The sequence below is a fragment of the Marmota marmota genome, unplaced genomic scaffold (assembly GCF_001458135.2).
Source record: "Marmota marmota marmota unplaced genomic scaffold, marMar, whole genome shotgun sequence".
Taxonomy (NCBI): domain Eukaryota; kingdom Metazoa; phylum Chordata; class Mammalia; order Rodentia; family Sciuridae; genus Marmota; species Marmota marmota.
The window spans coordinates 10677079-10693592 of NW_025999941.1; the positions used below are offsets into that span (position 1 = coordinate 10677079).

Here is a 16514-nt window from a genome sequence, read left to right on the forward strand (position 1 = left end):
TTCTTTGCTTTCAGATAAATACTTCTATCCCTTCACTGTTTAAGAGAGGAGTTCAATGTAGATTTTTTTATATATTTTTAAAACTGTATTTGTATTAATGTATACATCATAACACATATTCACAAAATTTACACTTTGTCATGGCAAAACTGGCACATTATACACAGAACATTTTGATAGTTTGCTTAAGATGTTAAGGAAATCCTTATAAAAGGACAAGTTTCTGTCACACATAATCTGTGCTAAAATCATAAGCATCATCTTCTTGAGTCATTTTATCCAAGTTTAAAGAGCTTGCAGATTCACCTGAAAGAGAAAAATAAAGTGAGGTTTACAAAGCAATTCTATGCTTAAGCTGCTTTGTTAGAAGTCCTTAGCCTCAAGCTCACCTGCTGTAGATTCCTCAGGTGGTGGTGGCTCTCTTTTCTCTTCTATAGGAGGCATGTCTGAGATCTTTTCCTATGGGATAAAGAAATGATGCAGGTAATTTAGTAGTCTTTGAATGTACACTTGTTACAAACCAGAAAACTCACTTTGACTCATAGAGAGAATACACTTACATCAGCTTCTTCATAGTCAACAATCTCTTCCTCACTGACCATGTCTTCATTGTCCTTCCCCTCCTCCTGTTTTCTTTCTCTCTGTCTTGGTAATTCTTCAGGTATGTCCTTTTCCTCTATTATTCCATTTGTCAGACCCGAAGACTGGAAAAGTATGCTCTTGGCTAAATGAGGGCCCTTGATGGCTAGTAAAGGAAAAAAAAGACCATATAAACAGATATGACCTAATAAAGGTCTTTAAGCAGATGAAAATAAGCGGTGAAACAAAAGTCTCTCTCACCTTCTATGCTATGTGCATTGCTCTTTTCCAGTTCCTCAAGATTTAAGCCCCTTTTCATGCCCGCCACAATACTTTCATTAAAATGTGGAGGAGGAGTCCAGGAAGTTGGGGGATGACAATAGTAACTTAACGAGGCACTGAAATTAAAAATAAGATCTATCAAAAAAACAGTTACTGCCAGGTGAATCCAGTGGCTTAGGAGGCTGAGGCAGGAAGACTCCAAGTTCAAAGTCAGCTTCAGCAACTTAGCAAAACCCTAAACAACTTTGGCAAGACTCTGTCTCAAAAAAACAAAACAAAAACAAAACCCAGAACAAAAGGGCTGGGGATGTGGCTAAGTGTTCTTGGGTTCAATTACTGGCACACACACACACACCCACACAAACGTGTTGGGGATGGATGTGGCTCAGCAGTGGAGAGCTCCTGGGTTCGATCCCTAGTACCCAAACAAACAATGCCAATAGAATCCTTACCCTGTCCACTCAGACCACAGTAGTCTGGCAGCACGTTCAACATTTGGGCTTCCACCTTTTTGGTGCAGACCTCTCCTCTGAGCAAGTTTAGTAAACAATTCCAGAGAATTCTTATAGTCTGGGACAGTATAATGCAGTACAACCTTAAAGCAAAATAGGAAATTTCATTTGACTGAGTAAATGAAAAAAAAAAATCTATTTAAAATGCTTATACTACAAAATGGTGATGAGGGGAGCTCAACAGAAAGGGAAGGAGTTCTTTACCTGTCGAGCATCAGCCTGGGACAGGATGGCACTGGCAGCCTCCATTGGTTTTACTGTTTCAATACTTGCTGGACTCCGCAGAGCAAGTGCAGTTAAGGGGTTAAGTGGTGACACAATCAAACTTGGACTATCTATGATTGTGATCTGTTTGTCCAAGGGAACAATCTGCATGTTCCTGAAAGAAAAGAAATAGAATCACCAGGGGCACAGGTTATATCTGGAGGGCAACAGAGAACACGAAGCTCAGGGTTGGATTGAACAAACTCAACACAGTGAGTCAGATCCAATTTATCATCATTTGCTTCATGTTTACCTGAAAGCCTAACAGTATATTCATTTCTTTTTAGAGAAAAGAACTACATGTTGTAGTTCATATACCTACCTAAACACATAACTATTTTCTCTACCCTAAATACTGTCATTTTTTTCTACCTGGCAACCTGTCTCTCATTTCCCAAAGCCAGGTGCAAACATCACTTTCTCTGAGGCGGCTCTTTTCTCTCTCAAATTAGTTGCTTAATTTGTCTTTAAAACTATATTGCAGGCAGCCACCCCACTCCAATCAATTCTTCCCCAAGCACACCGCTGGTTCCACCCTCTTCTTTTTACTGAAAGTTTTAAAGAACAGGAAATTACCATCCTCGGGATAATAAAATAAAATCATATTTACTCATCTATAAGAAAAATTCTTTGTTATAGAATACCATAATTTACCTTGTAAGACCCATGGAAACACCAACATTACATATCCGCTCTTTTTTTAAGCTGTTAATGATGCTGCTCTTCCCTACATTTGGGAAACCTATAAATAAATAATTCACAAATATAAAACACAGTATGGACTGATCATTATGAAATTTCCTCTGCACAATTTTATGTTTGCCTGATGTTTAGAGCAAGAGTTGGATCTCAGTGTCTTCGCAACACTAGGACCAATAATTAGCTCCTTCATTCCTTACAGAAGTAATAAAAGGGCAGGAAAATACTATTAATGCAAATAAAGAAGGAGTATGCCTGTATGTATGTATTCATTTGCAGTGCTAAGGATAGAACACAAGGCCTTGCACATGAAAAACAAGTGCTCTTACCACTGAGCTACATCCATATCTACCATGAGCCAACTTACTACAGTGAACTGAACTTAGGAGCAATTATGTAAGTTTTTCTCTAAATCTTTTGTGTGGAGGTAAATGGGGCAAGAGCTAATTTTTGAGCAAACTATTTCATAACCCTGTTCTAACTTAATATCAGCTAAGTAGATCTTGAAATTTGATTGAACTCAGGGGCACTAGACCACTGAGCCACACCCCCTGCCCTATTTTGTATTTTACTTAGAGACAGAGTTTCACTGAGTTGCTTAGCACCTTGCTAAATTCCTGAGACTGGCTTTGAACTCTCCTATCTTCCTGAGCTGCTGAGGATTACAGGCATATTGACCTGCTAAGTAGTTCCTGACTCAAGAAAAAAGGTAGAATGTGGTGAATTGAAACTCACCAATTACTCCAACGTGAATAGCTCTGCCATAAGTCTCCTGAAAACCTCCAAGAAGTTTCAAGAGGCATTCTTTGCCAAAGCACACTTTACGTTTGAGTGGAACAGCTTTCTTCTTCATCTTGACATGTTAAAATTAAAAACACATTAGTTTAATTATTCTGACAATAGATGAAACCCAAGAAATCTGGCATCACTAGACAATTGCCTTTCAGATATCTCTGGATGAAATCAGAGTTGGATCTTATTATCTTTCATTTTTTAAAATCAACATTTTGCATACTCATCATATTTCAACCATTGAAAATCTGAAAGAACCACACTTCTCACCACTAATAGTAAAGTGTACCTTGGTTATCTTCCCTTTGTCCTTCAGGTATGTTGAGGCTTTAAACACCACTGTTGGCAATTCTTTCTTCAAATAATTTAGCCAGCTCTCCAAATTGTCCCTTGGTATTAGATCTGATAGGAATTACAAATATGACATATACTTCAATTTAGTCATTCTGTTGAGGTGAATTTATTAAATGGGTAAACCATAGATTTCACTATTGTTTGCCTTTTTTCAAAAGGATTTAAATGGAAAATGAGGGAAGGGCAAGCTGCCCTCATCCTAATATCTACACTTCTGTATTTCAGTTTCTCCTGTGTAGCTCAACCTTCCAGAACTGAAGTCAACCTCTGCATTATACCCTACAGTTATTTCCAGGATTTACCCTCAATTAATTAACAACAACCTGGGTTTCTAACCTTAACAGTGATTTTTTTTTATCCTATTCTTTATGTTTCAAAGAGTCTCTGTTCTGGTTTCTACTTTCTGGTTTCACCCTTCTACTGCTCAAACCTAGACAATCATTTCATTTAAATATCTGTCACATAAATTTCACTTGCTTTGAGCTAATACTCAACATTGTGCAGGTGGCAGGAATTTTGAACACTGTCATCACATTTTGAAGGGGAAAACCAGGGATTAAGGGGCGCTTAACCACTGGGCCACATCCCCAGCCCTTTTTTGTATTTTATTTAGAGACAGGGTCTCACTGAGTTGCTAAGTCTGGCTTTGAACTCATGATCCTCCTGCCATAGCCTCCCAAGTCACTGGGATTAAGGCATGCACCACTGCACCCAAATCTCAACAGTTCTTTACATGAAAGTACCAAATAGCAAAAGAATAGGAAGAAACAGTCCTATCACTTGTAGAAACAACCTACTTCCCGCCACCCAGCGCTATCTTTGGCAACTAGAGTGCACGTGCTCTGGCTTTGTTGAGGTCAGAGTTGGATCTTATCAGTCTTCAGTGACAATCAAGACTGTTCAGATGTTTTCCTCATACCTCACTCGTGCAGGTTAAAAAAAAAAAAAAGGATCAAAGACATCCCTTTTCCTCACCTGATTTATTTAATACAAGTACCAGCTTTTTATGTCCACTCTGGACAATAGCATCTTCTACCTGAGGACACCTACAACCAAGAGGATCTCTGGCATCCAACACTTCTAGCAAAACATCTGAGGCTTCAATCACCTGTCAAGGAATAAATAATCATAATGCACTCCTTGTTTTGGGAATATCCTTATCATGAGTCTACTGGGATTATCTACTTGGCAACAAGGTAAGCTTAGAGTTGGAGCTCATGTCTTCATTTTAGAATGGAGAACATTCATCATTTCTCATATAGCTTGCTCAGCAGCCTCTGAAGAGCATGGGTTTTAAAGTGTAAATACCCCCATCTTCTGAATATGTCACCACCCACACTGAATTATGTAGTCTGATAGGCCCTTTTAGCCTTGGGAACAACTACACCTAGAATACACCACCCTGTTGATCTTGGAGTTACCTTTATAAGGCTGGTGCCAGGAGTCTAATTTTTTGAATCAATACCATTTTTTGACACTGACCTAGACTAAGGTACCTTTTTAAGTTCCTGACAATATAACTTCTTTGGGTGCTGTTTGCTCAACTTGGCTTTCTTAGTTTTGCATTGTTCCAATTCCTAGAGAATATAATGATGAAAGGACACAAAATTAGATATATGGCAATTGTAACCTGTATTTTCCACGATTAGGATCAGTGTAGTTGACTTTTTTTTCAGTATTTATTTTTGATTGTACACAATACCTTTATTTTGTTTATTTATTTTTTATGTGGTACTGAGGATCAAACCCAGGGCCTCGCACATGCTAGGCGAGCGCTCTACCGCTGAGCCACAACCCCTGATTTTCAAAAATATTTATTTTTTAGTTGAAAGTGAACACAATACCTTTATTTTTTATATTCATGTGGTGCTGAGGATTGAACCTCACGCATGCTAGGCAAGCACTCCTCCTCTGAGGTACAACCCGAGCCCCAATTTTTTAAAATACTGAAAACTGTCTGAACTCAAGTTATCTTCCTCCCAAAAGGTCCACCAACCTGTATATATGCAACTCATTTCTTTTTTTTTTTTCCATTGTAGAGTGAACACAATACCTTTATTTTATTTTTTTAATGTGGTGCTGAGGATAGAACCCAGTACGTCACACATGCTAGGCAAGTGCTCTACCACTGAGCTATGACCCCAGCCTGTCATTTCTTACTTTTTAAAAAGATGTAATCTTACCTCCACAGGTTCCACATCAGATGGCTCACCAACAGGATTAGTTTCAAGTTTTCTTTTCTTTTCTTGTTCCTTCTGCCTATCAAGTTTCTGCTGTTGTTTTAGTTCTTCCAGCTGTGTCCAAGAGAAATGAGAAATGAGTGAGACAGTGATGATTAATGTTGTTAACTTATTTTGGAAGTGTTTTGGTTAACATAACTTACCTGCTGTTTCCTTAGCTCAGCTTCCCTAAGAAGAGCTTCCTTAAAAGGAGCACTATTGGGAATTCCTGGGTCTTTCCTAGGCTTTTTGTGACCCCGTTTTTTAGCCTCCCTTCTCAATTTCCGATGATGCTCCCGAACCTATTAAGAAAAAAAAAAATTCCATTTAATAAAAAAAAAATCTTTCTACTTGAACAGAATTTAAGTGAAAAACCAGCCTGGCTGCAGTTGAGTTTAAAAATGTCCTAAAGAAATGGTTTAATTGGAATCATATAAACAACAAATATATGTTTAAAACAGCAAGAAAATGTCACAAGGAGGTTGTTTGTAAGGATTATTATCATGTTTACAGATCTTATTACCAAATTATTGTACTTTCCATAGCTGTACTCCTTATACATAAGAGTTTGTATCTATAGAATATCTGAATTTCTAAATATTTAATCCAGTCTTCCTTACTGAAGATGGGGCAAAAATCAGATTTACAATACATTTAGTACACCTGTCCCAAGAAAAACACTTCTTACCTTTTTTTGGATTTTATACCGCTTATGACAAGTCATGCGTTTACTTGCTTTCTTCAACTCTACAAAAAAACAACAAAAAATTTAAAATGAAATAGCCACAAATGATCAGTATATTTAGTTTTTGTTGAGTAGACTATGCTGGCATGTCTTTTTTTCTGTTAAGACGTTAGTTATACCTACATTTAATTATTATGTGGGGAATCAATACAAGCATACATGCCATTTTCAAATCCGACTGAATGGATTCAATAGATAAAAAATGGAGCCATTCCCCGCACCTACTCTTCCGACATTAGAATGAGGTCACACACAGGAACGTGAGACCCCGAAAGACAGCCACTTCGGATCAAGCACCACCAATCACAGGCAGGAGGAACAGCGCGTTTGGAAGGCGGCTCTCCACTCTTAGCCGCAGAAGGGAAAACACTGGTCTGGTCTTCTCCACCCTTCGGGCCAAGCCTTCCTTGTGGACAGTGGGTTCACGGTTAACAGGATCGACTGGGGCCTTGCAACCCTCATTCTACGAGGGAACGCGGGAACAGGGCCTCCATAGTCCACCCCTCCACCTCCCCAGAGACCAAGTCATAAAAGAACGCCCTGGAGAGTTCTGCGATCACCAGAGGTAGGGGCCTCTTCACCCACTTCTGGAGACCCCACTCACTCGGCCGCTTCATAGTGTAGCCGGTCAAAACAGCAGCCGCCGCAGAGACACCAGAAAACGACGTAACTCCGCGAGTGCCACGTGCTAACTGAGGCCACGGCCGAACGTCACGCACTCACGCTACTGCCGTAAAGTGCGACGCCGTTCTTTCGCGTGCGCGCGCACGCAGTGTCGCGCAGAATTGGGTTCGCCTGGCGGCCGCGGGCTAGTTTTACGGCAGCGCTGGGAGGGGTGAGGGCAGTGTGAAACATAAATAAAATAAATTATGCCCCTTTCTCAGATAACTTATGTNGGGCCCCGGAGCCTTGCCGCACCTGCCGGCCGGGACAAAGGCGCGCCACTGCCCGGAAATTCCCCGCGCCCCTCTTTCCCGCTCGTCGCCAGGCAGCTTCAAAGCTGTCAACGTTTCCCTTAGTCCCCGGTACGAGTGACAGGTCGGGAAAGTCCTTCATTTTCTCCGCCTTTCAGGGCCTTCTTTTTTTTGTTGTGTCTTGACGGTTTGACACAAACTCTTCTAATGACTTTTCTTGTCGTATAATTGTTCAAAACCGTGTACTTTTATTAGTGGGACTTATTTTTATAGTAAGGGCAGATATTTGAGCTTCTCATCTGCAACACCAGAAAGAATCGAGGTTTTGTAAACTATTTGCTGGTTTTAAAATATTTTTTCATCTCAGAGTTTTCATTACTTTCTGAAAGGGAAGCATAGTCTTTTATTATAAAAAATAACATTGGCTTTACAAATGAGGAATAATACATACTAGAGTGGATGTAGAAATTCTCAGCTATAAAAGCATATGTTGGGGCAAAACATTTTAATCCAGACTCCACAAAAAAAGTTTCTAGATATTTTTTCTTTTATTTAGTTGTAATCTTTTTCTGAAATATGATTTGGAAGTAAATTGGACAGAGGAGTATAATTTTTGCTTTAGGAATTGTTTACACATCGACCATATTTTGAATTTAAGAGAAAATGGAAGATTGGAAAGTATCTTTTTAAGAAGTGTTTTAGAACTTCTTAAAACAGTTACAAATATGTGTGGGTGAATGGAAGGGCCTTCACCACTTTCTTTGGCTTTAGGAGTATACCACAAATAAGAATACTTTACCAAAGTCTGCAAGGTAAACAAATTGTAGTTTGTTTATACAATAGCTGTGATCAAGCCATCAAATATCACAAAGAAGAATGTTGACTTTGAAGAATCTATTCTAAGTTAAAACACAGGCTACAAAATAATTTATATGGTTTGTTAACACTTTTTTTTTTTTTTTAAAGGTTACTAAGGCATAGATAAATACAAAAAGCTCTGAATGCCAATAGAAGGGTGGTTTTTCTCTGAGTAGAAGAATTGAAGGTGTTTTGGGTTTTTACCTGAGTATTTTGTTTTTCAAGATTTTGTTTTAGGCATGTATTACAGTCCTAAATATCACTAGAAGCGCAGAAGAATACTGAAAGTCTTATAAACTATCAAATATACTTTTTGATTATACTGAGTTAATATTTTCCCAGGTGTACATTATAGTCTTTACTGCCCACTATAAATTATCATTGGTAGTAAAACTTTTGGACTTGTAACTTAAACAAGGCCATCTTAAAACCTGGAATTAACTTCAGAATCTCTTTCTTTCCTGTTCATGAAAAAAGAATTTCTGAAGGAATGCTTACAGACCTTTTTAAACTATTCAAATAAACTTTAATTTTAAAGGTCCTGCTTAAGCTCCACTTTAAATACTTTTATTAAAAAGGTACATTGAGCGTCCAGCCTGTACCCAATGCTGTTCTCCAGGACAGGATTACAAAAATAAAGGAGACCCTGCTCTTGTGCCTGCAGACTCCGTAATCCTAGAGTTAAGCTTTGAAGTGTCAAGGTGATTTCATGTATATATGGTCTTAATAATTCATATATGTACATATATATACACACACACATATATATTTTACTGTTCTCACATTAGGAGTGAAGAAACAGATCTGAGAGGTTGTGACTCAGGCAATATCAAACATAATTAGAGGTGGAAGATCTGAGACACCTAATCTTTCAGCATAGGTCCTGTTACTTTTCCCACCTTAGAACATTGCCTTTGTTACCAAACTTCCAAATTACTCTTTGGATTAAAAGAAGTTTTTAAATTATCTTTCAGTTGCATCATTTTCGTATCTTACCAAATAATGATTCAAGGATTTTTGGATATTGCATTATCTAAACTACATACACTGGTAATTACTTTTTTTTTTTTTTTGGTCATTTGATCTCAATGGATAATTTATAAAAGTAATTGTGAACTATCAAAATAGTTGAAGACTAAATTCATGTGATGTCTTTCCAATACAGATAGGACTTTCAGGAAAAATTTGTCTTTCTCTGAATTTTGGGACAGTGGGGCATTTTTCTAGATTCTGCTCACATGAGCCATTCTGGGTTTGTTCCAGCTTACCAACACTTGGTGTCACATGTGAGCCTCCCACATGTGTTCACTCTCCATTCCAGCTCTGTGATTGAACTCTGCTCTTATTGACTAGGGGGCAGTTGGGCAGACATGCTTCATTCCTGGAATTGACAGTCGTTCCATGTGAGTAAAGGGGAGTCTCAGTGAGACATCTTTCAGTATATGAAAGCATTTGGTTTTAAGATGGAAGATGTGTCAGGTACTGTTGGTGCCTGAGCCTTTGCAGCAGTTTGATAGGTGTCAGACAACTGATATGCCTGTTTTCTCTATCTTTCTATAGCAGTTCTATTTGAATGTTTTCTATGTACTCATTTTTACTTTTTCTGACCCTTCTTTTCTATTTCCCCTTTCTCTGCCTTATTCTTTTTCAGTTTTGAATATACTAACACTGAATCAGCACTTCTAAAGCCCTGCCTTCTCTCACTGGCTTCAGTTGGCCTTCAGACATAATGAGGAGACTGGCTTTTCGAGGCGCTGGTTGTGCTCTGGTAAAGCTGGTAAATTACTGATCATCTAAACCCTTTTCCTTTTGTTCCTTGCCTTTTCCCTTCCACCTTTCTTAAATCCTTTCCAAAAAGAGTCCCTCCTGTGTTCATGAAATTCACCTGTGTCCTTGTCATAGCTTATTTACAAAGGATTGGTTCTTAATTTTTTCTACTTAAAAGAACTGAGGCCAGTTTATCAGCCTTTTATAAAATGAACAAAAATCAAACACAACTTGATTTTTCTTGGCCTAAGCTTTTGGGAGGTTTTAGCCACTTTTAGCCAACTTCAAACTCTGATATCCCATATAATAGACAAAAGCCTAGAGGAAGGAATATCATCACAGTAGGTTCTGTTTTAAATACCAGGAGAACTTCTTTAGAGGAAGAAATGAGACTCTATTTGTCTCTGTTGCTTACCAGGATTTTTTGTTTTACTCTATTTTCTATTTCTGGAAGATCCCAGGCTTCTCTCTCCATACTACTGGCAGCCAGTGCTCTGTGGTTCCTATTCATTCATGGTTTCCTGAAATGGAAGGTTAATGAGTAAAACTGGGATCTTTTTTTCTTTTAGCTTTAGTAAAAGACTTTTGAAATCATAATGTGCTGTTAGATACTGTTGCTAAATTGTATAAGCATTGTAGAACTTTCTTGGATGGATAACCTTTCCGTGTATCAATATCAGATCATTTTAATGGTTGTATTTCTTATGTTATAGTCAAATTAACATATTTGTAAGGTTGTGTTAAGATTAGTTTCTTAGCAGTTGGTCAGAAACTGAGAGCAAATATTTATGTGTTTCTGAACCTTCAAGCAGGATTTAAAAGCTCATGTATGAGGTGCTTTTCCAGATAATTTAATGAGAGTAAAGCTTTGATTTCAAATTTTGAGGCTTAGAATATGTCATATAATTGAAAGGGAGGTTAGTCTGGATTACTAGAAGAGTTTCACAGCACAGTTTTGCTACTTCAGGAATGACAAGTCACGTTAACGGCATTAGCAGGGGTATATCTTGTGGGTCCTGCTGTAACAAATGGGAAAAATTCATTTTCTGGGTTATTAATTTCTGAATACATCTGCAATGCTTGAAAGATAATTGTCTTCTCTCCCTTACTTTCTCCCCCCGCCTTTTTTATACTATTCATTTGCCTTAGGCACTACTTTCTAGTCTTCTCCACATTGTGGCCCATTTGGAGAATAATCATAAGTAGCCTCCAGCAGGGATGACATTGGGGCCTCTGTACCCCAGATCTACCCAGCTGCCTCAGAGGCTCAGGGATCAATACCTCTAGTACACTGTTGTACCTCTATGTGGTGGATTGGAAAACTCCAGTCCAGAGTAAATCTGGGGCCAGAAGTGGTTGAGTCATTCAGAATGGGTGATATACAAATGAGTATACTTCTGTTGAATTTTTTCATCAAAGTTTAAAGTGTAGCATTCTGGTAAGTAAAGAGGCTGAAACGGTGAAGTCCAGGACTTGAATTAAAAAAAATGAAAAAGAGCTTATAGCTAATTAAACTCCTTTGCCTCAGTTAAAATATCCTTTTAGATGAAGCAGTAATTTGATAGTAGGCAGCCAGTTGAGGGGCTTGTCGGCAGAGTCAAAATTTAAATGTAAGAACATGGAAATTATTTCTTACAGAAGAAGTTGGATTCCATGGGTTCCAAGAGACGAAGAGCTACCTCCCCTTCCAGCAGTGTCAGCGGGGACTTTGATGACGGGCATCATTCTGTGTCTACACCAGGCCCAAGCAGGAAAAGGAGGAGACTTTCTAATCTTCCAACTGTAGATCCTGTGAGTAACTTGGGTCACACAGTTTCTACCTGATTTCCTTACTCTTTCTTTTATGGTGAAATAGTTCAGATTCCTCTCTGCTTCTTTCCTCTGGCTTCATCTTTTAACTTTTCTCTTATGAAAAGTATTTGTTTAGCCACAAGTTCATTGGTAATTATATTATTTAGTATTGTGAAACATTGAGTATCATTATGTCATTTAATAAAATGAATGCTTGCTATGTGATGGGTACTGTTCTGGTAATTGGGCTATAGCTTTTTTGTGTGAGGCAAGCCCATTTTTCATGTAGAGCTTAGTTAGCTTTCAATATAGGAGAAGCAGAATTTACATATTAACATTGTTCTGCAAGTAAACAAGTAAATGCCCATAGTAGTGATAAATACTAAGAAGAAATGTTTGGGTGGTTGGAGTTGTTTTGGCCCGAATCTTCTGGAGGATTCTCTATGATGAGCAGGTACCAATCCTGCAGAGTGGCAGGACCAGGGATAGGTTTGATATGTTGTCATTACAGAGAGATGGAAAGGAGTGCTGTGTGCAGTGGCACACACCTATAATTCCAGCTACTTTGGAGGCTGAGGCAGGAAGATTGCATGTTTGAGGCCATCCTGGGCAACTTGGTGAGACCCTATCTCAAAATAAACATTTTAAAAAGGGCTGCACATGTACTTCAATGGTAGAGTGCTTGCCTAACATGCAACAAGTCCCTGGGTTCAATCCCTAGTACATGAAGAAAGGAAGAGAAAAAATGAAAATGGTCAGGTAGGAGGAGACTGGTGAGCTTCACTCAACCATGGCATATAAGACCTTTGGGTTCTCATCTGATAATTTGGGGATTTATCCTTCCTCTTCTCTATTTGCCTTTGTGGGTGTGTTTTTGTTGAAGAGTAATTGATTTATTTTTTGGTAATTTGTTTCCTCTTTGTACATGTAGATTGCTGTTTGCCATGAACTCTACAACACCATCCGAGACTATAAGGATGATCAGGGCAGACTCCTCTGTGAGCTCTTCATTAGGGCACCAAAGCGAAGGTGAGTTGGAAGTACATCAGTACACTGGGAGGATTTGTTGGAGGGTCCATGTTTAAAGTTGTTTGATGATTGAGTTTTCCTTTGGAAGGAATGGCTTAAAAGATATGGGAGTCCATTCTTAGTCCTAGTTGTCAGGATATAGTAAGGCTTTTCAATTTTAGTAAAAAACATAATATAAAATTTATAGTCTTTACTATTTTTAAGTACATACTAAGGGTCAAGTATATTAACATTATTCTGCAACAGCCTCCAAAAATTGTTTCATATTCCAAAACTAAAACGTTATACCAGTTAAACAATTTCCCATTTCTCCTACCTTTCAGCTCCTTGACAACCACCATTCTGCTTTCTGTTTGTGTGATTTTAACTACTTTAGATACTTCTATGAGTAGAATCATACAGTGTTTGTATTTTTTATAATTAGCTTATTTCATTTAGCATAAGGCCTTCAAGACTATTCATCTACACTGTAGCATGTAATAGGTTTCCTTTCTTTTTAAGACCTGCTAATAGTCCATTGTGTATGAATATCACATTTTGTTTATTCTTGTGTCAATGGGCTCTCGAGTTGCTACTTAGGTTCTTGCTAAGTAATTCAGGGCCTTGCTAAGTTGCTGAGACTGGTCTTGAACTTGTAATCCTCCTGCCTCAGCCTCCTAGTCGCTGGGATTATAGGCGTGCATCACCACTCCTGGCTGCTGCCTGCTCTCAACCAGCAGGCTAGTGCTATGGGTGTCTCTGTGGAATGCATGCTCTCTCGGACATTAATGGGAGATTAATTAATTAATTAATTGGTTAAGGGTACATAATTTGTGACTCTCTTTTTGAGACTTAGTGTTGGTTAGCATATTAGGTTACTTGTACATTCAATTTAACAAAGTTGAAACAAAAGGAATTTCTTGTGTACAAGTCCTCTCTGAAGTCTTAAGGTCTCAAGTACTATTTCTTTGTTCTGCTATTCTGGGGTATCTCCCTTTTCTGTGTGGTCTAATAAGAATGTGGCATACTTTGGGGTTTTGTTGTTGTTTGTTTGTTTTTAGTACTGGGATTGAATCCAGGGATGCTTTACCACTGAGTCATATCCCCATTCCTTTTTAGTTTTTGAGACAGGACCTTGCTGAGTTGCTGAGGCTGGCTTCACACTTGTAATCCTCCTGCCTCAGCCTCCCAGGTTGCTGGGATTACAGGTGTGTACTACCAAATCTGGCAGACTTCAGTTCTTATATTTGTCAGAACCTAGCTGTAGTGAAGCTGAAGGCTATTGTCTTTAGTAGCCATACAGCAGCTAAGAATGCAGTATCATCCTAGAAGGGAAAATGGACTTGAGCAGGCTCTGCACATCAGGGCCACTGTTTCTCAGTATTCTGGTTTAAACATTAATTGTAGTTGGAATGAATTCTGAGTTGAATTGGAATTGTTCCTATTGGTATGAATTCATGGTTTCCAAAATATGTAAATAAGTGTGTGTGTTTTCCCTAGCTCCGTGTCATGAGACAACTTGGAAGCAGCAACACCCCAATAGCAATGAACAAGTTAGTACAACCTAGTCCTCAGATTTGTTTTTTAAATGCTATGTGTCATTGATAGGAATCAGAGTTCCTTGGGGAAAACAGTTGATTTCCAGGGGATGGGGCAGAGGAAGTGCAAAATGAACCTGGAACATTATATTGTGCCAGGAAATACGCAAGTGCTCATAGGGTGATGAGAACTTGTCAGAAGGACATAGAAAATAGAAGCCTAAGCCAGGTATGGTGGCGCACACCGTAATCTCAGTGACTTGGAAGGCTGAGACAAGATGATTGCAAGTTCAGAACAGCCTCATCAACTTAGTGAGAAAATAAATAGGGGGCTGGGGTTGTGGCTCAGTGGTAGAGTGCTTGCCTAGCATGCATGAGGCACTGGGTTCACTCCTCAGCACCACATAAAAATAAAATAAAGATATTGTATCCACCTAAAACTAAAATAAATATTAAAAAAATAAATGAAATAAATAGAAAAATGGTATTGTATCCATCTATAACTAAAAATATTTTTTCAAAAAGGATTATAACATGTTAAACAAGGTCCCATGAGAGATTAAAGCTTCAATGATCATGAAATTCTTTGTATGTTACAGCTCATCTCTTAACATTTCTAGAAAGGAGCTAAATACCCCTGTGGAAGAATTTTTTTTAACCAGCACTGGGGATTAAACCCAGGGCCTTATATATGCTAGACAAATGCTCTATCCCTGAGTTACATCCTAGCCCTGTGGGAAAAATTGAGAAAACCAAATTATTTTTCAGAAAGTTTACTTGTTTTATGAAACACAGTATGGAAAAAATCAAGAAGTAATAATAAACATCCATGAATCTAAATCTGAGAAATTACCTTGGGATTTACCATCATAATTGCTTTTGAAATTCCTTTGTGTCCCTCACTATCCCTGCCGTCCAGTATATACATAATCCTGAATTTTGGAGTTATTATTCTCATACCTTTTTTTAAAAAAAACATTCTGGTCATGTTTAGATGGATCTTACTATCCTTTTATCCTTAAGCCAACTTTCTCCTTTGTAACTTAAGTGATTGATATTAAAGCAACATAGGTATCAGATACTTGTTAGTTATTGACAAGAAAAAATTTTGTGGTCACTAACCAGAGAAAAATAAGCCTTTTTTTAAGTGTAGAGAGTTTTGAAATGTGTCTTTTCCCAGCTACTTTGAAACACCATGAAAGGTTATAAGAAAATACCATTTACATGGGTTTAGGGCTGGAACCCTAAACCTTAGATATTTCATTTATAATGAATATTGTATAAAAATTCATCATGGACATTACTGTAGGTTTTTATATTAATAATATATTTAAAAAGGAGTATACCTGCATCTTGCTTTTGTTATTCCCCTTTTATTCTAATAATGGGAATGAGATTGATGTCAGATTCTAATTTGGTCTGTCATTTAGAATGTTGGAAGTTACTACAGATAGTTTTGAAATATATTTTTTGTATACTTTTGGATTAATAGTATTAAAAAAATTTAAATTATAACAGAAATCAACCAGACTATTATGAAGTGGTTTCTCAACCCATTGACTTGATGAAAATCCAACAGAAACTAAAAATGGAAGAGTATGATGATGTTAATCTGCTGACTGCTGACTTCCAACTGCTTTTTAACAACGCAAAGGCCTATTATAAGGTAAGAAAGCATCAAATTTGGAAACTATTCAGTTTGGTAATTCCCTAGCTTTTTAATATTACCAGTCTGGCGTTGAGTAGTGCTTTCTCTTTATGGTTGAATTCATACTTCTCTTATTAGTAGAGACTGAACACTAATGATTATGAGGCATTCTTGTTCCTTTTAAAAGTATCTGCTCAAGTCTTTTGCCCATTTTTCTCTTGGGTTGTAGGGGATTGAACCCTATGCAATTTCCCACTGAGCTACACCCCCAGGTCCTAATTTTCATAGTATCTTCTGGTGAACAGAAGTTTTTTTATTTTAATGTAATCAAATTTATCAGTCTATATTTTTGAATGAGATGTAATTTATACATTCCCTTTAAACCGTAGAATTCAAGAATTTTTAGTTATTCACAAACCCATATAGCCATACACTTAATTTCTCAGAAGAGGGATTGAGGCCCTCATATTTTCTTTTCTTTTTTTTTTTAAAGGAAGCTCATACAGTTCTTTTTTTTTTTTTTTTTTTAGGCATCTCCATACTG

At 37.8% G+C, this 16514-nt stretch overlaps 2 protein-coding genes and 3 non-coding genes across 7 annotated transcripts in view; 1 reads left to right on the top strand and 4 right to left on the bottom strand.

Moving 5' to 3' along the window:
- Window positions 1–38: 38 nt before the first annotated feature.
- Window positions 39–7215, bottom strand: Gnl3 (G protein nucleolar 3). Of its 3 annotated transcripts, none has more exons than XM_048801154.1 (16): window positions 7051–7213; window positions 6672–6848; window positions 6390–6448; window positions 5866–6003; window positions 5666–5776; window positions 4979–5059; window positions 4458–4590; window positions 3418–3530; window positions 3072–3189; window positions 2292–2379; window positions 1578–1752; window positions 1314–1456; window positions 841–977; window positions 561–745; window positions 390–459; window positions 39–306 (listed from the first exon to the last, which is right to left on the bottom strand). In XM_048801154.1, the coding sequence occupies exons 3-16, from the start codon at window positions 6423–6425 to the stop codon at window positions 227–229; spliced, it is 1608 nt and encodes a 535-aa protein (XP_048657111.1). In that variant the 5' UTR covers window positions 6426–6448; window positions 6672–6848; window positions 7051–7213; the 3' UTR covers window positions 39–226. The 3 variants fall into 3 exon arrangements, with proteins under 3 accessions (XP_048657111.1, XP_015349942.1, XP_015349940.1); XM_015494456.2 differs by having other exon boundaries at window positions 6668–6848; XM_015494454.2 differs by lacking the exon at window positions 6672–6848 and having other exon boundaries at window positions 7051–7215.
- Window positions 1811–1887, bottom strand: LOC125616275. The gene has a single exon (XR_007346910.1). It is a non-coding gene; the product is annotated as a small nucleolar RNA SNORD69 (small nucleolar RNA).
- On the bottom strand, window positions 3288–3371 carry LOC125616276. Its single transcript, XR_007346911.1, has one exon. It is a non-coding gene; the product is annotated as a small nucleolar RNA SNORD19B (small nucleolar RNA).
- Window positions 4327–4404, bottom strand: LOC125616274. Its single transcript, XR_007346909.1, has one exon. It is a non-coding gene; the product is annotated as a small nucleolar RNA SNORD19 (small nucleolar RNA).
- A 2654-nt stretch (window positions 7216–9869) lies between the features above and the next one.
- The window catches only part of Pbrm1 (polybromo 1), an 86249-nt gene continuing 79604 nt past the window's right edge, over window positions 9870–16514 (top strand). Inside the window, exons 1-4 of the mRNA XM_048801016.1 lie at window positions 9870–9995; window positions 11624–11776; window positions 12708–12805; window positions 15841–15988. Of these exons, the coding sequence (XP_048656973.1) occupies window positions 9948–9995; window positions 11624–11776; window positions 12708–12805; window positions 15841–15988 (447 nt within the window). The 5' untranslated portion in view covers window positions 9870–9947. The remainder of the gene's footprint in view (window positions 9996–11623; window positions 11777–12707; window positions 12806–15840; window positions 15989–16514) is intronic.

Excerpts from the sequence above, each read along its gene's own strand:
- Gnl3 (XM_015494454.2), bottom strand. Across the intron at positions 3,190-3,417 it reads ACAAAGGGAAGATAACCAAG|ATGAAGAAGAAAGCTGTTCC; the intron begins GTACACTTTACT and ends TAACATGTCAAG. Across the intron at positions 1,753-2,291 it reads GTTTCCATGGGTCTTACAAG|GAACATGCAGATTGTTCCCT; the intron begins GTAAATTATGGT and ends CTTTTCTTTCAG.